Raw genomic sequence first — 23,897 nt, 5'->3', positions numbered from 1 at the left:
TTTTTGTAGCCTTTCCTTAAACCATGATACTGAACAATCTTTGTTTTTAGATCTTTTGAGAGTTGCTTTGAGGATCCCATGCTGTCACTCTTCATAGGAGAAAGGGAAGCACAACTTGCAATTTACCACCTTAAATACCTTTTCTCATGATTGGACACACCTGTCTATGAAGTTCAAGGATTTCTGAGCTAATCCAACCAATTTGGTGTTGCAAATAATCAGTGTGGAGCAGTCACATACATTCAAATCAGCAAAATTACAAGGGTACCCAAATTAATGCACGTCCTGTTTTTCACATTTGATTTAATTTCATGCAATACTGCTTCACCAAAAAATCTTTGTTCGTAAAACACCGCAGTACTCAGATGTACCTAGAAAATGAAAGACATACCACTGTTAAGTTTTTTTGTTGAAAGTAGAGTAAATTATTATGCAGGCTGAGAGGGGTTCCCAAACTTTTTCATATGACTGTATATGTAACTCTATACATGATGAGATATTAATTGTTAAATTGTGTCAATTTAGCAATTAAAATCAATTGTATGTGTCAGATACTTGAACATTTAATGTCAATTATGTGGCTTGATTAATCTATAACCTTGGTCCACTGTTGCCTGAAATTGTGACAGTATTAACCTGTGATTTTGAAATCAGGGGAATACATTGAATAGTATTGCACATATATGTTATGTGATTAAGGTAAATAAAACTTGCAGCCAAATATAACATAATAGGTACTATTACAATATGGTTTTCTACTGGACTGTTTGCACTATTTATAAGTTTTTTTTTAAAAAGGCTTTAATATCCTTTTTACATTTAGATTTATTCTGATATAGGTTTGAGTAGTTTTTTTTAAACTGGTCCTGTATATAACAATCTGGCACAAAATGAGTTTTACTGCCAGAGTAATCAGTTGTCACCACTACAGAAAAGAAACCTCTGATCTGTTTTAATCCTCGTTGTACACTCCTGCTCAAGTTCAAAGTAGGAGTCTGGTGTTTAAAGGTGCTAAGAGCTCCCTCTGCTGTGAAAACTGTTTTTGACAAATTCTTAATATAATAATAATAGCTATTCTCACTTTAGGCTGTTCATCATAACTTTGTTGAAATAAAATGTTACTGACATATCTACTTAAGCCTGTCTCTGGAAAAAAAATGTCACTGCATTATCTGTCAGGCCCTAAAACCTAAGTAATATTATCTTATGTTGTAATTATAGTCAAAAACTACAAACATAAAATAATTTACAAGACTTTTGTCTACAAGAAATGAAAGCATACAATTCTTAAATGTCGTTACCAGACATATAGAATTAATGATAGTGTCATGAAAGAGTTGAAAGCAATTAGGATAACAAGTTAAGGTAGTAAATCTTGGAATTAACAAACGTGTTTGTCAATGTGACACTGGTTACCACTGCTACCTTAAGGATCCAATTTTAATCCAACACTAAAATCAAAGAAATAATTTTATATTATTGCTTATTTTTGTAATTCTGTATTTTGCACTAACTTTATTTTCTTTACTGTTTTGTGTATTTATATATCACAAAGTTGAAAGATACAGTTGTGCTTGAAAGTTTATGACTCTTTAGAATTTTCTATATTTCTACATAAATATGACCTAAAACATCAGATTTTCACTCAAGTCCTAAAAGTAGATAAAGAGAAACCAGTTAAACAAATGAGACAAAAATATTATACTTGGTCATTTATTTATTGAGGAAAATGATTGAATATTACATATTTGTGAGAGGCAAAAGTATGTGAACCTCTAGGATTAGCAGTTAGTTTGAAGGTGAAATTAGAGTCGGGTGTTTTCAATCAATGGGATGACAATCAGGTGTAAGTGGGCACCCTTTGATATTTAAAGAACAGGGATCTATCAAAGTCTGCTTTTCACAACACATGTTTGTGGAAGTGTATCATGGCACGAACAAAGGAGATTTCTGAGGACCTCAGAAAAAGAGTTGTTGATGCTCATCAGGCTGGAAAAGGTTACAAAACCATCTCTAAAGAGTTTGGACTCAACCAATCCACTGTCAGACAGATTGTGTACAAATGGAGGAAATTCAAGACCATTGTTACCCTCCCCAGGAGTGGTCGACCAACAAAGATCACTCAAAGAACAAGGCGTGTAATAGTCGACGAGGTCACAAAGGACCCCAGGGTAACTTCTAAGCAACTGAAGGCCTCTCTCACATTGGCTAATGTTCATGTTGATGTTGAGTCCACCATCAGGAGAACACTGAACAACAATGGTGTGCATGGCAGGGTTGCAAGGAGAAAGCCACTGCTCTCCAAAAAAACATTGCTGCTCGTCTGTAGTTTGCTAAAGATCACATGGACAAACCAGAAAGCTATTGGAAGAATGTTTTGTGGATGGATGAGACCAAAATATAATTTTTTGGTTTAAATGAAAAGTGTTATGTTTGGAGAAAGGAAAACACTGCATTCCAGCAGAAGGAACTTATCCCATCTGTGAAACATTTTGGTGGTAGTATCATGGTTTGGGCCTGTTTTGCTGCATCTGGGCCAGGATGGCTTGCCTTCATTGATGGAACAATGAATTCCGAATTATGTCAGAGAATTCTAAAGGAAAATGTCAGGACATCTGTCCATGAACTGAATCTCAAAAGAAGGTGGGTCATGCAGCAAGACAATGACCCTAAGCACACAAGTCGTTCTACCAAAGAATGGTTAAAGAAGAATAAAGTAAATTTTTTGGAATGGCCAACTCAAAGTCCTGACCTTAATTCATTCGAAATGTTGTGAAAAGACCTGAAGCGAGCAGTTAATGTGAGGAAACCCACCAACATCCCAGAGTTGAAGCAGTTCTCTACGGAGGAATGGGCTAAAGTTTCTCCAAGCTGGTGTGCAGGAATGATCAAAAGTTACTGGAAACGTTTAGTTGCAGTTATTGCTGCAAAGGGGGGTCACACCAGATACTGAAAGCAAAGGTTCACATATTTTTGAGACTCACAAATATGTAATATTTGTTCATTTTCCTTAATAAATAATTGACCAAGTATAATATTTTTGTCTCATTTGTTTAACTGTTTTTTCTTTATCTACCTTTAGGACTTGAGTGAAAATCTGATGATGTTTCAGATCATATTTATGCAGAAATATAGAAAATTTTAAAGGGTTCACAAACTTTCAAGCACAACTGTGCCTCACTTAGACTTTGATCTTTTTTCATATTTGCTAGACTGGAAGAATTGGCCATGATGTGTGACAAATATGGTATTCCCCACATAGTCAACAATGCCTATGGAGTTCAGTCTTCAAAGTGCATGCACCTTATCCAGCAGGTATGACTTACATTTTTAAGGCATTTTCTTAGTACGTATACATAAGTTGCATGCAGTCACCATTTAAAGAAACGTGGTACAATATCTTTTTCATTTCATTTTGTGGGAAGCTGAGATTTATAAGATTAAATACATATACATGTCCTAGCTTATAATCTTTGGTTTAATTTTATTTTTAGTCAGACTACCATTTATTATTAGGATAGCTTACTCTAATCATTGTAAAGAATCTGTTACCGCCTCGACTTATACATGAGGAAAAGTGGCAGTCTTCATTCTGGGCTTATTCGTGAACAAGGTCCTTTTGCATAATTTATTGAAGATGAGGGAAAGCTTTCTTAGATAAAGCTGGGATTTTCCTGAAGTACTTGGTTGGCTTTAGATATGGTGAACTATTTATAATTTGGTTGCTCTGTCTGTGTTCGATTGAGCTCTTATGCAGATACTATGGTTTTCCTCCTACATTCCAAAGAGATGCATGTTAGGCTAAGTGGTGATTCTTAATTGACTTTGTATAAGTGGGGCATTATCATTGAGTCTGCCCAGCAATACACTTATGCCTAATTCTGTTTTTTTATTTTCCTGCACCTTTCCAGGGCTGCTGGAATAATGTCTACATATCCCTGACCCAGAATTACATCAAGCAGATCTGAGAATGTTATGTTAACCAAAATATCCTATTCTGTAGAGCTCTTGACATATTTTTGCATGTGTTGTGTTCTAGAGAAAGATTTTACATGTACATTTTAATTTATTTGCTTATTAGACACTTTTTTCCAAAGTGACTTTCAAAAGAAGTCAACAATCGAACAACATCAATCCAGGGAAGTGGCATCACCCGATGCCATTCATCAGTAGATCTCAGTGATCGAGAAGGAGCATAGGACCTCACTAGTATCTCCATATGTATAAGTACAGACCTACTGATTACTTTTTAAGTAAGCATCAAGGATTTAAACTTGATATGTGCCTCTATAGTAAGCTGGTGTAGTGACCTGAAAAGAGGAGTGACATGTGTCCACTCCTGCTGCTTGAACACACTAGATGTGCCATTACATATTGAATGAACTGCAGTGCCTTAGTGACACATGCCGGAGCTCTTGCCAGCAGAGAGTTTCAGTAATCCAACTGCCTGCACCAGGAATTGTGTTGCATACCGTCAGATACAGTCTGAAAGACGGAGATACTGTAGCAATATGATCCTTGAAGAATAGCTGGTCGTCAGTCACCACCCCAAGGCTATGTGCCAACTTGGCAAGTGTTAGTGATAATGAAGCAGGCTGAACAGAGATGGAGGCTGAATAGATAGACAAGCTGAGATAACAAGAAGATCTATCATTGCCTTTGTTCTTTTATGAAGACTAGGGGGCTTTCCTCGCCAACCCCCGTGTTTGGTTTTCTGGATACACACTTTTAAGATTTTTTTTTTCTTTGAGTTGTTGCTATTTCATTAGTTTCACTTTTATTTCAGAACTTCTGTAAAAACAATATTTGGAATCTTTCGAGCCCCAATATTCTGAATCTTTTAAATGAGGTCAGTGAGACATGTGTTTAATGACTTTGTACCATAATTCAGGATAGGTTTCTCTGTTTGGAATTTCAGCACAGACAAAACGATCTACATCATCAGCAGTTAATTTTTTTTTTTTTTGTAAAGTAACCAATTAATGCATGTGAGGTAAATCACGGTTTTGAAATTCTCGGACTTAAACTTCAAAGCCTTTCAATATTTACATACTTCTAATATATCACCTACAGTGGTGTGAAAAACTATTTGCCCCCTTCCTGATTTCTTATTCTTTTGCATGTTTGTCACACAAAATGTTTCTGATCATCAAACATATTTAACCATTAGTCAAATATAACACAAGTAAACTCAAAATGCAGTTTTTAAATGATGGTTTTTATTATTTAGGGAGAAAAAAAATCCAAACCTACATGGCCCTGTGTGAAAAAGTAATTGCCCCTTGTTAAAAATAACCTAACTGTGGTGTATCACACCTGAGTTCAATTTCCGTAGCCACCCCCAGGCCTGATTACTGCCACACCTGTTTCAATCAAGAAATCACTTAAATAGGAGCTGCCTGACACAGAGAAGTTGACCAAAAGCACCTCAAAAGCTAGACATCATGCCAAGATCCAAAGAAATTCAGGAACAAATGAGAACAGAAGTAATTGAGATCTATCAGTCTGGTAAAGGTTATAAAGCCATTTCCAAAGCTATGGGAATCCAGCGAACCACAGTGAGAGCCATTATCCACAAATGGCAAAAACATGGAACAGTGGTGAACCTTCCTAGAAGTGGCTGGCCGACCAAAATTACCCCAAGAGCGCAGAGACGACTCATCTCGAGACACAAAAGACCCCAGGACAACATCTAAAGAACTGCAGGCCTCACTTGCCTCAATTAAGGTCAGTGTTCACGACTCCACCATAAGAAAGTGACTGGGCAAAAACAGCCTGCATGGCAGATTTCCAAGACGCAAACCACTGTTAAGCAAAAAGAACATTAGGGCTCGTCTCAGTTTTGCTAAGAAACATCTCAATGATTGCCAAGACTTTTGGGAAAATACCTTGTGGACTGATGAGACAAAAGTTGAACTTTTTGGAAGGCAAATGTCCCGTTACATCTGGCGTAAAAGGAACACAGCATTTCAGAAAAAGAACATCATACCAACAGTAAAATATGGTGGTGGTAGTGTGATGGTCTGGGGTTGTTTTCTTGCTTCAGGACCTGGAAGGCTTTCTGTGATAGATGGAACCATGAATTCTACTGTCTACCAAAAAATCCTGAAGGAGAATGTCCGGCCATCTGTTCGTCAACTCAAGCTGAAGCGATCTTGGGTGCTGCAACAGGACAATGACCCAAAACACACCAGGAAATCCACCTCTGAATGGCTGAAGAAAAACAAAATGAAGACTTTGGAGTGGCCTAGTCAAAGTCCTGACCTGAATCCAATTGAGATACTATGGCATGCCCTTAAAAAGGCGGTTCATGCTAGAAAACCCTTAAATAAAGCTCAATTACAAGAATTCTGCAAAGATTAGTGGGCCAAAATTCCTCCAGAGCGCTGTATTAGACTCATTGCAAGTTATCGCAAACGCTTGATTGCAGTTATTGCTGCTAAGGGTGGCCCAACCAGTTATTAGGTTCAGGGGGCAATTACTTTTTCACACAGGGCCATGTAGGTTTGGATTTTTTCTCCCTAAATAATAAAACCATCATTTAAAAACTGCATTTTGTGTTTACTTGTGTTATATTTGACTAATGGTTAAATGTGTTTGATGATCAGAAACATTTTGTGTGACAAACATGCAAAAGAATAAGAAATCAGGAAGGGGGCAAATAGTTTTTCACACCACTGTATGTCCATATATTCGATCTCTATTCGCCTTTTCGTTATTTCTCCGAGCAATAATTTCTCTTTTTTTGCGCTAATGCGATGTTTACTCTCTTTGTTTTGACACTGTTGTATTTTTGCGGTTTCATATTCTGTATCTTGCTCTGCATGTGTTTTGCGCCTACGTTTTTTTGAGTCTTTTGAATTCCAGTTTTCATTATCTCTAACCCGCTCTGCATGTGTTTGGCCCCCTTGTTTTTTAACCTGTTTATGATGTTTTACTTTGTTTTCTAGTCTGTCTTTTATTTCTGGCCTCACTTTGTCCTGCTTTTTTTTCCAATGACACCTGGTCCATGGTGATTATTTTCCCTTTTTCGAGTAATTATTTCCATTCGTTTACGCTACTGCAATCTTTCTTTTTTTAATACATTCTAATTTTCCCGCTTTCATATTCTTTAACTTTCTCCACATGTGTATCGCACGTTTTTTTTTTTGAGCCTTTCGAATTCCACTGCTTTCATAATCTCAAACCTGCTCTGCATGTGTATAGCACCAATATATACTGTATAGCAGTTCTACTTTGTCTTTTACTCTCTGTCTTTTAATTCTGAGCATACTTTTTTTTCAATTCCACTTGTTTTGGGCTGATTTTCTGAAATTCTGACTTTCCTTATTTTCTGAATTTGCACCTAGATTATTCTTTTTCTTTTTTGCTCTTTTTTCTCTCCAACGCTTTTGAGTCTGTTTTCTCCGTGCTGCTTTCTTCTTCGCTTAGTTGTCGATATTTCATTTATAACGTATTGTCCTTATATGCTTTATATGCGCTGAGAGCCCTGGCTCTGTGTGTGCAGCCTTTACACGACTGAGTATTTTGCTGCCTGTGGTCTTATTTGATATTGGTTGTAAGTAGGGCGTGTCTTGCAAGAATCTAATGTTCTACATCATCGCAAGATGGTCCTGGGTCAATCTCATGGCACAAAGTCTCATGTTTAAGGTCCCCGTGAGATGCTTTGTGGCCAATCTCTTTCATCTCGCGGGTCTTTTAAGTGTCTTCTGTGATCTTAACATGAATATCACGTCTCGTCTCCCGTCTTTCTCTCCCAGGATTTTTTTTTGTAATGGAGAGATGTCTTTCCCTAATCTATTTGTTTCAATTCTACCTTAAACATTGTTCTTCAGTGTAACTTAAATAAGTTGTTGTCACAGAAGCTTCTGCCAGGATAGCCTCAACAGTTACCTTTTTTCCTAGGTGATGAGTTATTTACTACTACAAATAAGAAATTTTTTAAAATACTTACCCTTTGTCAGGTCAGAATTGAACTTTACTATAATGAATGCTACTAAATTAGATAGGCTGCATTTGCACTTTAATCTGTATTCTCCTTGATGGATTTGATTGTGCACTGGTGAACAATCTTTCCATAATACTATGAACTTTAGGAATGTTGAAACAAAAGGCTGATAAAAATAAAAAACCTAACCCACTCAGTTGGCACAATATATCCAACCTTATTTGAGCTCCTAATATGAAAAATCTTTATTAAATGATCTTAATGATATCAAGCTGTGCATAGTTACAAAAAAAATGTATCTCTTTCAAATGTTATGCCTATATTTTCCTATTCCACAGACAATACTATCCCTAAGTGAGTATTTAATTAATATTGTGTTGTGTGAGTCACAGATTTGCTCAACAGAGAAGGAGATGAGTCTAGGTTTCCGAAAAAATCAGCTTTATTGTTGTGAAGACAGGAACAACCTCAAAACATTTATTCCAATGGGAGCTGTCACTTAACTGTCACAGCATTAGCTCCCTTCTCAGATCAAAAGGACAGAAGGCCTTCCTGCACAAGAGAGAAGACAGAAAGTGACCGCAAAGACAGGTCAGTGGCAGGTTTTACGTGTTCCCTACATCGTCCATCGGGCGACAGACACGTTATGCAGTGATCCTGCGAACTTGCTGTTGCACTGGCAGCGGACAACCAGTCCCTGCCTGAATTAACAGAATTTTGGCACACAGTGCATTTGGGGAATTGTTGGTGTCTCAAAAAACTCACACAAACCCCCCCACCCTTTGGTGTGAACAGAGCGACAGTCTAAGCCAGGTTCTGGTACTCTGCGTCAAAATAGATTGCATACAGCATCATAGATTAAATAGAGAACATCCATCCATTCGTTTATTTTTAAACTTGCTTTATTCCCTAGTGACACCCTCTTAGTTATTGTGCATCGTAAAAGGCAACTAAAATTGGTGGGAGTCAGTAAACTCATCTGGTATACGTTAATTGAGAAGGGCAACAGGCCAACCTACATGAACAAATAAAATGCCATTTAAAACAACATTGTTTTGACAGTTCACACTATTGCATTCTTTCCCACAGAACATCCTTTAATGATCATTAGCAGGTTATAGTGCTATATGAAAGTATTCAAACCCTAATCATTGGTTTCTAAGTTACAAATTGTACATAGCAATCTTCCTCCACACCGTTTTTTTTTTTTAATTGCAAATTGTATTTTAAATGTTAAAGACAAAATTGGTTAGCAGCTGATATCATAAGTCAAGTGATGAAATGGATTGCTTTCATAAGTGTTCACTAATATTTTATGAATATTACCAATATTTGTTGGAACCAGTTTTACTGCAGTTACTGCTTTAAGACTTTCATAATTAACATGTTAAACAGATGTCTTTTAACTCTTGTGCTGTACTATTGTTTCTTTGGTCCCATTGCTCTGCTGAAAGGCCAATATTTTCTTGTACTTCAGTGTTTCATCGAACTGAAAGTTTACAGTACTGTACTCTAATCCTTCCATAATTTCAGTCTAGCAGTAGTGTTTCTTAAGCCTACAAATACAAGAGTGACTGAGGTGGCTCTAGATGGGCCTTAAAGTGGCTCTTTTTGAATAAAAGTGGTTGTTGATTATTGGTTCAACACATAAATATCTTGCTTGCAATGATAATGAGTTTAGGCAGGTGTCATTTTATAGGTAATGTCTAAGCAGTTTTATGTAGCTTCAGTTTCTTAACTGTTGACCTTCTCAAATGTTTTCTCATTCCTGCTTACTTTCCATTCCATTGCATGGCCAGTGGTCCGTGGCCAATGATAGTGTTTTTTGACTTGAAAAATGAAATGGAAAATATTCTTTTAATTTTTTTCTTCTTGAGCATGTATATTTGTCATACAAATAAATATTAAAGAAATGTGTTTGTGTTTGTAATGCCAAGCATTTGAAAACCAGTGGTTTTTAAAATAATTTTGCAGTATGCTGTAGATATAAGAGCTTCACATTGAATCCCTTTAGTCTTTATACGTTTCATGAAGCATTTAGCTATAGTGGTCTAAATGTACAATCAAAAACCAGAATGCCAGACATCACTTGATTCGGCTTACCTTACATTGCATTTAGTCATTATCCTGAAATAATCCTATTAATTTTTCATGTTTGTTTTTACATTAGGGTGCACGTGTTGGAAGAATAGATGCTTTTGTTCAAAGCCTGGATAAAAACTTTATGGTCCCAGTTGGAGGTGCCATTATTGCGGGTTTTAATGAGTCTTTCATACAGGAAATCAGCCGGATGTATCCAGGTAAGTTCAAAAACGTCGTCAAGTGTTTATTTATTTTTTTTTAATTAAGACTGCTAATCTATATAGTCAGTATATATTATTAGTTTTTATTTTTAGATAAAAAGATATTTTTCATTGTAAAAGTTTAGTTATTGTAATACATAATGAAAACAAATGTAACTAAATGGGTATAATTTATTTTAGATAATTTATAAAATCAGGACATTCAATGCTCACCATTTAATTTTAAAAGTTGAATTATCCTGTGATATTTTAATTATATTAAAAGTATTATGCACATGAATATTTGACTAGTTATTCCAAGTTTGTTTATAAAAAAACTTAAATCAGCTCGATAAACAAGTGTTACCATATATGGAAAATTTGAAACGAATTAGCTTTTGATTTTTTTCAGCAGCTAAAAACTAGTCATTCTGGTAATTGTCTATAGTATAAGAACATCTTTATTGAAAAAAGTCTCTGTATTTTGAGAACAGAGATTTGACATCATTATTCCCAAAACTGAAATCGTAATTAGCTACATTGTAAAATCAAAAGTGAACAACCTTTTGACCTTATCCTCCGGGAACTGGTTAAAAAAGGGCAAATGAAATCTAAAATCTAGTTATATGGAACTAGTGAATTATTATTTTGCTACTTTTACTTTGTGTGGTCTGGTCCCCTCTGTCTGTTATTCTGTCCTCCTTTGTTCTGAAAATCTCATTTAGCTAACTGGATTCATTCTTTTATCTAAATAAGGAAAACCCTCTCTCATCAAAAGTTCCACATTTAATCATAAAAGGCAGCTAAGCAGCCCCAAAAAGACAGCACCTCTTTAAGACTGGTGAAAGTCAAGTGCAGTAAATTTTGCATTGCTTATATGAATGGTTAAGATACATGATTAACTAGCTTACCAGCAGACAGCATCTTGGCAAGCTCATCTTGTAGGAGTGACACACCTATTTTTCCCACAGAAATCTGAGATGGTGAACTGCCTTTAAAATTGTGCCAAAGCTGCTGAGCAGGGACAGTGGCCAAATTTGTTGTACCAGGAAAAAGTATTAAAAAGTGTTTGGAGCTGGCTAATGCATCATGCAAAATGCAGTGCTTGCATATGCAATTGATGAAAATGATATCCCATTCTGGTTAATGATATTCCTAACTGCCCGAGACCTATTTTGTCTTAAAAGCAGGTAAATAGACAATAGACTTTGTTCGAAAAAGTGATACGGTAGTACACATTTCTTATATAAGATATATATGATTATATATAGTTACTAATTTTAAGTTGATTTTTTAAATTTGTAATCTATATAAATTGAATATGTCAATAGAGTGTAGATATAGAATCAAAAACCTTGACTTGCATACAGTAGGTGTCCCTTGTCCCTGTGTGAGTTTCAACTCTGTGTCTGTGTGGGTTTTCCTCTGAATACCCTGGTTCCCCACCCAGTCCTAAAGGTGTACTGTTTAAGTTAACTGGTGATTCCAAATTGGACCTTTTGAGTGTAAGTGTGCATATATAGGACTTGTGATAAGCTGGTGCCACATCTAAGGAAGTTTCTTGCCTGTGTTCAGTGGTGCTAGCATAACTCCCACAGGATTAAGTGGGTTTGAAATTGCTACGTTAAATAACTTATAACACTAACATTTCTTAAATTCTTAATATTTAATCAAAATGTGTTCCCTGATCAAAACTGTTTGCAATTTGTATGTTTCATTGACTTCAATACATTAATTTGCATCAAATAAATGTATGTGATAATTAAAAAGGTCAACCAGATTTTAAATGCATGTCTTGTTTTATTTAGGCAGAGCATCAGCTTCTCCATCCCTGGATGTGCTTATTACTTTACTGTCTATGGGTTCAAAAGGTTACAGGAAGCTTCTACAGGAACGAAAGGTGATCCCAAGACTTAAATAAACAAATATCTTATTCAGTAAACCCCAAAGATTATGAAATATTGTTTAATTATAAAGCTGTTTTGCAGTGAATATTATCATTACACTGGTCTGCAAAACACATTTTTCGCTCCTGTCAGATTTCTTACACATTCTATATAGATTTGAGGATGCTAAATCAAAATCTGGTAATATATAATTGTTCTATCACATCCAGTTTTAAAAGATGAAGGTTTAACATAAATAAAAACAGTTTTAGAGAAAAAGTAGTATATTTTTAAAATTAATCTAATTTAAAAAATAATACAGTATGCATACAATTATTTAAAATATAATTATTACTTTAAAACATTTTTACTTGGTAGTTTTTTCTTTCCCATTTATAATCATGTCAAGATGTTTCACAGTGGAATGAAAAACAAAGGACTACTTTCACTATCCACTATAATTTCTCCACATTAGAGCAATGTCTTTGTGGAACCTCTTCTCATTTATATTAGAGATGGCTTCCATGCTCTTGAAGAAAAAGTCCAAATGAGAGTGAAATTAATTTTCAAAAATGTGTTGCACCCAAGTGCTAGGATTTGAAGAAAGACACTCCTCAAATAATTCTTGTTAGTTTTCTGCCTCTGTATTTCCAAAAACAAATGTGCCATTGACTTTTTAAAAAAAGGATGAGTGTGTTTTCTTTAACCATTAGCTTACCTGTTACCTAGTCAAGACTACAGATGGATCAATATAACCTTTCATATTTCTGTAATTAACATCTAAGCAACAACTTTCTCACTTCTGGACAATAAAAAGATATCTTTTGATCTGACTATTTTGAAGGAATTAGAAGAGAGAAAAATAAACTGAAAGCAAAAAATGTGTAACGAATACTTGATTTTGGGTTGGTTCCACCTTAACAAACATTAAATATATCTCATTTAATATTCTGGGCATGAAAAATACTTAGTTATTTAACAAATGTAACTTAACTTATTTTAAAAAAAAAAAAACAACTTTTTTTAAAACACGGCATTTTTTTACTGAATTTGATATATCTAATGGCATCAGTTTGTGGTAGATAAATTCCGATTTCAGAAATGTATTTTGCACACCTAATTCTATAAAGTAAACCATATTTTGTTCAGGGCATGATTTTGGTGCACTTCAGTGTTATTTAAGGGTGTCTCCTGGTGTAATAATTTTATACACATTCGTTAATTAATTGCATTAACACATAGGGAATTCTTTTGATTCTAGATAAAGTTACTCCAATAAAATTTCTGTTAATATAACCCCTAACAGTAACTATTTAAGAAGATATTAGAAACTGAAAATGAGTTAAACATTTTACTATGGAGTATTACCTCAGTAACATAATTATATACATTTTTATTTAATAATGTTCTGCCAACTCAAAGATTGTTTGCTTTTCTATTTTATGGATTTGTTATGAGTTTGAGATTAAAAATTCTTTTGGGTGGTGAACTTAAATTTCTTGTTTTTACTTGGTTATTGAGAAAATACAGCCTCAAATCAGATAAGACATGGTAATGTCATACCAGGTACACCTATTAGAAATCTTGCTTTCAAACATGATGTTCATTAGGGGCAGTCAATGACTAGCACAGATATTCAAAAGCAATACACCACTCAAATTCAAATCAGGCAGGCTGTTCCTTCCAATCTCACCCCTCTTGGTATCACCATCATCCCCCATGTGAGGTTTGAAGCCTCTTAATAGGACTACAAATTCAGTGGATGGCCTGTATTCTAACACCAAATCCAATATCTTAAAAAAAAAAAAAAAACTAATTGGATGGAGTGGTTCATTCTTGTAAAAGAAAGATGTCAGGGTGCCTTTCATTTCTAAGTTCATCAAGCACATGTGGCAAAGATTGGCAAACTTCAATGACCCCTTTAAATTTATGTGCAAGGACCAACAGCTGGTCCACCATTCCATGGTCAGGACGGAATACACATTGCTTTTCCTGGATCTGTACTTCAACAACTGGAAAGAGTGTCCGTTCCATAAACCAGGTTTAGGCTTTTCCGGTGAGAAATGTAATTACATACCTCAAATGTTTCTTACAGTATTAACTGACAAAAATATGAAACTAGCTAGAGTATGAGTTATTTTGTCACACATTACACATGTCTAAATCAGATCAAATTTAAATAATGGCATATGTATATTTTTTGTTTATTTTTTGGATGTTAAATACAATAAATTGGTGAAAGGGAAAAACTTTGTGCAAAACTGAAGAAGACTCAGAAAGCTTCTATGGAACTAGACTGTTTCAATAAAATACAGACTTTTAAAACAAATAACTTAATTCTGAAGTTTTAACCTCACTATTAATACGGTTTTGAGCTTAATTGGAAGTTATCGTATGGTTGCCCAGAGGGATACAATTATTACATTGAAAATGGACTGTAGATCAGATTGGTTTGTATTGTTTATATTCTTTATAGGATACATATACCTATCTAGCAGAAGAATTGAAAACATTGGCTGAAGCTCATGGGGAACGACTGTTGAAAACAACTCACAATCCAATATCTTTGGGTAAGTTCGCATATGTTAATTTCTTAAAAAACAGAATGATTCAATCATCCATATGTTGTTTAGTTATGGAAATAAAATAAATAAATCCCTATATGTGGGACCTATCTGTAAAATGTTCTTTCCTCTTCTAAATAAAGAACTCAAGGCATAATATTTACTTGTTGTATAATTGGCTGTATAAAAAATAATATAATAATTTTCACAATATAGTTATCCTGCTTTTAAGTCTGTCAAAAGATAATTTTAACAAGAAAAGAAATAGAAAATAGAAAAACCGTATAACTATCTTTACTTAATGCTGGAGGAAAGACTGCATCACTCCAGAACTTCTCCATGCAATGTGCACAATGTTTCTGTTATATTGTCAGTGTGCTCTTTCACTGTTTTACCTTTAAGCCAATGCGATAACTTTGTTCAGCATAATAATTTGTTAGTTTCAGCCTTAATGTGGGAAGAGTCAAAGACTTAACCTACAAATAAATTTTCAGATGACTGTATTTCAATTATCTACTTAAATGAGCACCCTGTGTTACCTTTATTTAACATACTGTTACTCCCATTTAATCAGCCACCTTGTGCACGTCCTGCACTAAGAGATAAACCACTTTATCTAGTGCAAGGCATTATACTGTAATTGATGAGACTGAATTTGTTGCCAATCATACAAGATTTACTACGTGTGTCTGATACTGCATGTTACATTGTGCTCCTAGGTGAATGTAAAAGGCATTGCTTTCGCTAAAATAATGTCATCTTCTTTTGACTCCAAAATTGGTGGAGACAAAATGGAGGGACACCAGTGTTATTTTTTTGTTAACACATACCTTTTTTGCATTAAGAGCAACAGACAAGCAGCAGGATCTTTTACCTTTCTCTTGGATTGCTGGAACTGATGCTGACACAGCACAGTAGTCAGCTTCCCAACACACTGCATCATGTTGTTCTGATCTACTCAAAGCTGCAGAAGACTCTCTATAACATTAAGAGGAGTCATTAGTCTTATTGGGCATATTTTGGGAGCCATCGTCATTGCTTTATTTCCACCAGAAATTACATTCAGTCAGTTATATTTTTCCACAATCGTGGCATGTTTTCATTTTACCTCAGACATTTTCTTTGTTAAGTTGAAACAGCTGAACAGTGACACAAAAGCCTTAAAAATGACCAGATTCATCCAGCAGAGAATTTTCAACTATATTGATTCACTTTTTACAGTTGTGCAGATATTAAGTTCATAAGTTTGTAATCAAACTGTTTTTACAAAAATACAATTTGAGAGTATCCACCATTTTTGAAGGAGTTGTGACTGTCTTCTTCACTTTATTCCTTCAATAAAAACACAATAATGGTATGGCCAATCTGGAAATGTTTTTTTTTTTTGTTTTTTTTTTGTATACATATAACCACTTAAATCAAGTGCAAATGAAACTATACCACTATAAAAAACTAAGTTGAACTTCAAAGATGGTAAACTTCATTGAGGAAGCAATTTTACTCATATGGAAGCAGTATGCTCAAGCGTTAGTGCAAGTTGTACCCACATTTGACATCTGTGATCAATGAACACTGACCTTTTGGCAAATTAGGTAAGGAATCTTTGCTGGATGAGCAGTTTTTTTTTCTCTCAAAATGTATGTAAATATATGCATGAATGATGCACTGTACTTTGTTATGCAAACATTTCTTTGTAAGAATCTCATTATAAAATGTAGAATATTATGCCATCTCTTAAAATGCTGAATTTTAATTTCCTAATCTGTGTTAGAAAAATTTAAAGGCTCCTTGTGAAATATTAATGTGATACATGTAGAGCTGTATCATGAAACTGGCATGCAGGCACAGAGCAGCCTGCCTTTCAGTTAGACAAATGAGTCTGCCATAAAAATCTTTGTTGTTTAACCCTTAATTGCTCATGCTTGTGTATTTTGTACACCAATCTCAGTTATTTTGTCCAGCATCCTTTTACTTGAACCTACTGACAGCATCCACCATGTCCTCAGCTCTGTTCATTACAAGTATGGTGTCACAGTGGTTCTTCTCCAGAGTGCCCCCAGCCAGTTTTATGAGTGGATGCACAGTTGAAGTTCCATGTGGTGCATTTGGTACACCACGTGGGTACTTACATACAGTATGTATGATAACAAAGAGATGTTCTCTTGAAATGACTTTGTTTGCAAAGAGCATTCAACAATTGAAGTGAAATGTGATACTGTACATGTGCAGGTGGTTCAGTGGATGAAAGTATGAACAGTGACGAATGAACAATTGGAGAAGTGGTTCAGGTTTATTTTCAGATAGGACTAGACTGTGTCACACTATTCAGTAATATGGTGTTAAATTACATTAAAACATGTACAATTTAAAGTTATTGTAATATTTTATGTTACAACCTCACATTGTGCATATACAGCAATCCCTCGCTACTTCGTGGTTCACTTTTCGTGGATTCACAACTTTGCGGGTTTTTAAATATCCATCCATCCATTTTCCAACCCGCTGAATCCGAACACAGGGACACGGGGGGCTCTGCTGGAGCCAATCCCAGCCAACACAGGGCACAAGGCAGGAACCAATTCTGGGCAGGGTGCCAACGCACCACAGGTTTTTAAATATAGTAGTACAGTAATCCCTTGCTATATCGCGCTTTGACTTTCGCGGTTTCACTCTATCGGATTTTAAATGTAAGCACATCTAAACATATATCACAGATTTTTCGCTGGTTCGCCGCTTTCTGCGGACAATGGGTCTTTTAATTTAGGTTACATGCTTCCTCAGTTTGATTGCCCAGTTGATTTCATACAAGGGACGCTATTGGCGGATGGCTTAGAAGCTACCCAATCAGAGCATGTATTGCATATTAACTAAAACTCCTCAATGCTATAAGATATGCTTCCCGTGCTGTGCTTGTTTGCTTCTCTCTATCTTTCTCGCTCTCTGCCTGACGGAGGGGGTGTGAGCAGAGGGCTGTTTGCACAGAGGACACGGACGCTTCTCTACAAAATGCCGCTTTATCGCGGTGCTTCTGTATACTTAAAAGCACGTATTGATTTTTTGATTGTTTGCTTTTCTTTGCGCTCTCTCTGACATTCTCTGCTCCTGACGCTCCTTTATGACGCGCTCCTTTGAAGATAAGATATGTTTGCTTTCTTTTAATTGTGAGAAAGAACTGTCATCTCTGTCTTGTCATGGAGCACAGTTTAAACGTTTGACTAAAGGGTGTTATTTCATGTCTAGAGGGCTCTAATAATGTTAACAGGGTGGGAGAGTTTATAAGGGCTTAAAATATATAAAAATAACCACACAAACATATGGTTTCTACTTCGCGGATTTTCACCTATCGCGGGGGGGTCTGGAACGCAACCCCCGCGATCGAGGAGGGATTACTGTAGTATTTCATAGTCTAAGAACAACAAAACAAGTTTGGTGACTAAGTGCGTTGTAACACGGGCTGTGATTGGTACATGGGAGGGAGACGACAAATCACAGCTTCCCGCTTTCTCATCGGGGCCGTGATTGGTGCTTTGACTGATGCCCAGATCCCACAGCACCTCCCCTTGTCTCTCTGTCGTGGCCATTTCGTTTCAAGCTTTCTCGCTGAGCAGTTTACTTTACACTGTACTGTGTGTGATGTTTTTGTGGTTACTTTGTGTTGAACTTCGCTTCAATTTTCACCCCCTGCAATGGCTCCCAAACGTGCTCCTTCTTCCAAGGCTGGTGCTGAGCCTAAATGCCAACGAAGAATGATAACGATCGCTGAGAAGGTGAAACTTCTGGATATGTTGAAGGAAGGGAGAACGTTGGCGGCTGTGGCTGCAGACTGGCTAAAGATCTGCAAGAGCAGTCATAGGAATGGGACGACGATATGGTTCGATCGGTCCAATTTTGCAACAAGGTCGACATCATGACCGCCTACAAGCTGCTCTTCAACTGGAAAAAGAAGCAGTGGCAGTAGCTGCCGATCACAGTTTTTGCAGCCTCGCAAAAAAGAGCCAGTTCCTACTACTACTACGGATACACCTTCGGAAACCGTGGAAGAGGTGCCCCAGGAAATGGCACCGCCGTCTGAAGAGACGTAAAATACAGTCATCGGCTGCGCAGTAAAAGTCATCATCACCTTCATCGTCATCATTTTTACTGCACAGCATATTCATCACCATCATCACGTCATATATAGGTACGTGTACTTCGCTATACAGTAACTGTAAACTTATCTACTGATTTCATATTGCATAACAGTTGTCCCTGTTATTAATAGAGTAAAGGGTGGGTTGTAAACAGTACAGGGAGCGTTTAAAAACATCCAAATACACGTTAAATTATTAAATAAATATGGTGTCCCTACTTCACGGAAATTCAGTTATTGCGGCCTGCCTTGGAACCTATCTCCCGCAATAAACGAGGGATTACTGTAAATAGCCATTTTAGTACTGGAGCTTAAAGTACACCATCCAAGTACTTAGTAGATGAGAAATGGTCTAAATAGTTAAGGGTTAATCCTTTTCTGCAAAGTCACTTTTGATAAGCACAGCCACAGGGTGTTGGATGTATAATTTATATTTTATAAGGAAACTCTTTCAAAATGATTCAAATCTTATGTATACTATAGTCAGAATATACACCGGAGCACTTTCTTTGATTTCTGTGGGTGTCACAGAAATGTGAGGATGCCAGGGGGTGTACAACACCTGATGTCACAAGAGTGTGGTATAAAGGTCAGCGTCATGCACTTGGTAGTTATCAAAGATTGCAGATTTTCCTTGAGAACTACATGAGTGCATTTCATTGTTTTGTTTAGATCTTCAAATTGTCTGTGACAATGCGGGTTTTGCTCCATGCTCCCATCTTCCTTCTGGGAGCCCTTGAACCCTACAACGTCGGTTATGTCACCGATGAGCTTGACAGTGAGGCACAGCAATAAAGCAAGGGGATGGTGCAAAAGTGCTTTATTAGAACAACAAAAGTCAAAACAGTGTTCTAATTAAAGTGCAGTCCATCAAATCCTTAAATAAATAATCCATAAAAAACAGGTGATAGGTGGAGGTTAAAATCCAATAGAATAAAAAAATCCTTTTAAAAACAATGAGGTTAAAACAATGGATGGAAGCAGTCTTTTAAAACAAACCCCAGTGCCTTTCTACTGGTGACTCCCCTGCTACTCCCGTTCGGGCTATGCACCAGGGGAGCCACCCTAACTGCAGCTGACCTTCTTACTGCCTTCATTTTGCTGGTCTGTTTGCCTTGCTGATCCCTGGCTCCGGTGGGCTTCACCTGACCTTGACTTGGGCTCCCCCAGCGACCAGGGCGCTCACGTTGGGGCTTTCACGTCCCAGGTCCCGACTGCCGCTGCCTTCTCTGCCTTATGCGGCGAGCCATCCTCCTTCAGGTCAGTCCCTCTCCTCATAAATGCTCATTGGGAGGGACCACTACCACTTGCTTTCGGGGTGCCGGCCAAACACCCATTCTCCCTGTTCAGCTGCAGGTGTTTGTCCTGCTCACTCACGCACCGGCTTTCTCCTCCCTGCTTTCTGTCTTCTCAACCTCCATCCGTTTTTTCTTTCCCTCCCCTAGTCGCCTCATGCTTCAATTTATTACGGGGACGTGGATCAGAGGTGGCAATTGCAGCTCCTGGCGCCAATCATGGAGGCGAATGACTTCTCACCTGTGCACTTAAGTAAAGACCACTCACATAACGAATCCACCCGGGACCTGCTCGGGCAACACATCTCTAAACCGCGAGTGCAGCGATTATTCATTTTAAAAAGTGGCCTTTTTGACGTGAGCTCTGGACCCACTACACCACATTGTACCTTCTTATTTTGAACTTGTTACTACATCTTTGCTTTGTGATTTGCCTTAGGAGGAAGATTAAATTGATTATATCATTTTAGATCTAGCTTGGCAAGCAACTACATCTCATAATTTGGTCCCTTACTGTTAAATCTGCCTTTTCTAATTTATGTAAAGGACATTAAGTGTAAACACAGTGGTATTATAGCTAATTAACAAAGGTTTACTATGTGTATTCAATAAAAGTTTTCTATTTACCCCCTTAATGGAAAATATTTAACTGAGCATTTTTCCATTAAATTCTCAATATGTATATTTTTTATGTATACTGGAAAGGCATTTTATTTAAAAGTCAATTTATTACTTCTTCTGTATTGGTATGTGCAGTATGTTTATATTTACTCAGTTCAAAAAGGTAAAAACTAGAAAATTTAACTGTAAACATGTTTAAATATCAGTCATTACAAAAATTTAAGTTTTGTGGTATTGCTTAATATACAGGTTCTACTGTAGACTAGAAAACTAAGATAGTAGTAATATAGAAGTCTCTCTGTACACTAACATTATTGCATGATTAAAAAAAAAAACTCCAATTATAAAAATCATCTTCAAGTAATGTCCTTATTCACATACGGCAGAGTTTGTGCATAACATGAAGTCTTCTCTATTTTTGTTCTTTAGCCATGTCGCTCCAAGGTATAGACCAACAAAATGACAAGGCAGTTACTCTTCTAGGATCAATGCTGTTTACTAGACAAGTGTCAGGTGCCAGGTAAGGATGGAAAAATGAAATTTAAAATCAAACATATGCAAAAAAGCAGTTATTTGATCCGTAGCTGTGCATTTGTTGTCTTCCATATGAATATATAAAAGCAAAATTCCGTGTTTTTGTAATGCTAATGATCCACTGATAGCTCACAGATGTCATGTGGAAGAAAGGTGAAATAAAGTGACATCATGGCAGCAGTTGTTTGCTCATCTCATTGGAGCTTAAGCCTATGTCATCACATTCAATAACTTTTCCAGTGTTTTTCAGTCGTAGCCTTTATTTACATATTCTTAGCGATTTCAGATGCTCCTGTGAAGCCTAATTGCATAATGTAACATAGTCAGTGGCTGAGACCAACTAGTCTGAGACTTGATATGATGAAATCAAGTAGGTTTGACATTGTCTTTGGTCAGAGGGGCAGACCACATGTTTCAGGAAAACTGACAACCAGTCAGTGCTCATCCAGAACTACAATGCAGGGTGTAGCTACCAGGAACAAACAACACGTGTTTTGAACCTCACAAATAGAAGAAAAGCATGTCTGTCTAATGTCTTGTGTTTTACATACTAAAACAAAATAGAAAAAAGGGGGCAGAGACTGCAGCTAAACTCGCACCGCACTGCACTGGCTTTATCAGGTAGCATGGAGGCTGGAAACCTCTCAAACAGAGAGAAGCTTATTTGTGTGATATCTTATATTTTACATAGCATAACTGTATGGGAAGAAGAAATTAAAGGGCTGAGATTGCTGATGAAATCTTCACAGCTGTTAACCTTTCAAACAGTAGTGACTTTATTAGGCAGCACGCTATTGGCTGTGAGAAAAAGAGGCAAGCAGGACTCTAAGTCACTAGTGCCATTTTTCAGTCATGTAATTTGCCATGGTGTGTCGATGAGATCAGCAACTGCTGTTGACAAATCCCCACAACAAAATATCACACAATGTGACATCAGGTTTAGAAAAGCCAACTCAACATTGCCAAATATGTTTGAATTCACAAATTAAAAACAAACAAAGGAAACAATAATATATGGAGTAGTATTACTGCAAAGAAAACAAATCAGGCACAGTATTCTGTAATAGTTTTTACTGTATTGGTTTGAATCTCATTTTTAGGTTACACAATATCAGCTAACATATATAGTAGAAGATAACATAAAATGTGCCACAGTGTATCTTTTTTAAGTATACATTTTTTTATTTATTTATTTATTTTTTTTTAACGATGGCTGATTTTTTAATCCTGACCTTCGGGGACAGTCGCAATTTCAATTGATGTAATGTTAATCAATGTAAATGATTGCTTTTCTTAATGCCAATTTTATATTTCAGGGTGGTTCCACTTGGGAATGAACAAACAGTAAGTGGTCACGTATTCAAAGGCTTCATGTCCCATGCCACTGAATATCCTTGTCCTTACCTAAATGCTGCTGCTGCCATTGGAATCACAAAACAAGATGTCGATCTTTGTATTAAAAGGCTGGACAAGTGTCTTAAGAATATCAAGAAAGGTCAGACTGACCAAAGTGAAAACCTAGAAACTGAATCAGAAAATCCTGCTGTCATTTCTGAGGACACATTAAATGAGATGGCTGAATCTTTTAATGAGGAAATGAGCACTGGACTAAAAGGGTTGTAAGTGTATTGAGTTTTCCATATTTAAATTAGTTTGGAGGTGATGAAAGGAAACCAAAGTGTAATAAAATACCTGAAGAGAATATCAAGTGGATTGCTGATGTACATTATATTCATACTCTAGACTGTGATTAGACTCTCTCTATAGATTACCTAATAAAGATTATTAAATCATTTTCTAAATGCATAAATACTAAGTGCCTATGCAAAATATATTATGAAGTAACCACAGAAAACTGATTGGACTATTTAAGCTGAATGTTGGTTTGAGTTATTTCACACACTAATTGTATATTCAGATCATTAATTCCTGCTTTACTTCCTCTTTCCTCTTTTTTGTGCTAACATTTATGGGTCTCTGAAGGAAATGGTTTATTTAAATAAGAAGTGACATTTGTACTGTGCAATTTACACAGTATGTCTGTGATTAACTGACAAATTAGTAAAACAGTAATTTAATTCCCTTTAGAAACCTTGTGCTGTGTTTTTTTTTCTTATGAAAATTCAAAATAAGCTGCTTCTTCTAAGGTCTGTCACTGAGCTCCTCTCTGCTTGTAAAAAAAATATCAGGTGATGTGCTGCTTTTCTCAGGTATTTAGTTAGCTGTGGAGGATTGCTAAGCTTTGCGACTTTTAGATTTTCTGATTCTGTTTAAAATGTGTGAACTTTATAGATATCTCTAGAAAACCTGATTTAATTTCAGTTTTTAAAATATAGCTTGCAATTAAACTTATACACCACTATATGCTCAGCTTCTTAAACGGCATTAAAATGTCTTCCCTCTAAGGATATAAAAAAGATTACAGCACATAACCCAGTGCAATAAAATTGTATCAAGTAAGATCTACACAAATAAAAAAGTAATTTAACTCATTATATTAGGGCAGTTCATAACTATCCTAGAAAATGTAAGATGTTTAGATCACATTAATAAAAATAAAGTTATCCATCCATCCATTTTCTTATCCGAGGTCGGGTTGCGGGGGCAGCAGCTTGAGCAGGGATGCCCAGACTTCCCT

At 36.3% G+C, this 23,897-nt stretch overlaps 1 protein-coding gene across 1 annotated transcript in view; it reads left to right on the top strand.

The window, feature by feature from the left end:
• sepsecs (Sep (O-phosphoserine) tRNA:Sec (selenocysteine) tRNA synthase) overlaps positions 1 to 23,346 on the top strand; it is a 53,534-nt gene extending 30,188 nt beyond the window's left edge. The window contains exons 7-12 of the mRNA XM_039751595.1: positions 3,213 to 3,315; positions 10,119 to 10,248; positions 12,039 to 12,130; positions 14,593 to 14,686; positions 21,155 to 21,245; positions 22,576 to 23,346. Coding sequence (XP_039607529.1) covers positions 3,213 to 3,315; positions 10,119 to 10,248; positions 12,039 to 12,130; positions 14,593 to 14,686; positions 21,155 to 21,245; positions 22,576 to 22,882 — 817 coding nt within the window. The 3' untranslated portion in view covers positions 22,883 to 23,346. The remainder of the gene's footprint in view (positions 1 to 3,212; positions 3,316 to 10,118; positions 10,249 to 12,038; positions 12,131 to 14,592; positions 14,687 to 21,154; positions 21,246 to 22,575) is intronic.
• The last annotated feature ends 551 nt before the right edge of the window (positions 23,347 to 23,897 follow it).

Source organism: Polypterus senegalus, chromosome 4 (assembly GCF_016835505.1).
Source record: "Polypterus senegalus isolate Bchr_013 chromosome 4, ASM1683550v1, whole genome shotgun sequence".
In the NCBI taxonomy this organism is placed as follows: Eukaryota; Metazoa; Chordata; class Cladistia; order Polypteriformes; family Polypteridae; genus Polypterus; species Polypterus senegalus.
Note: the sequence above shows the minus strand (reverse complement) of the source record. Positions and strands in the feature narration are given on the sequence as shown.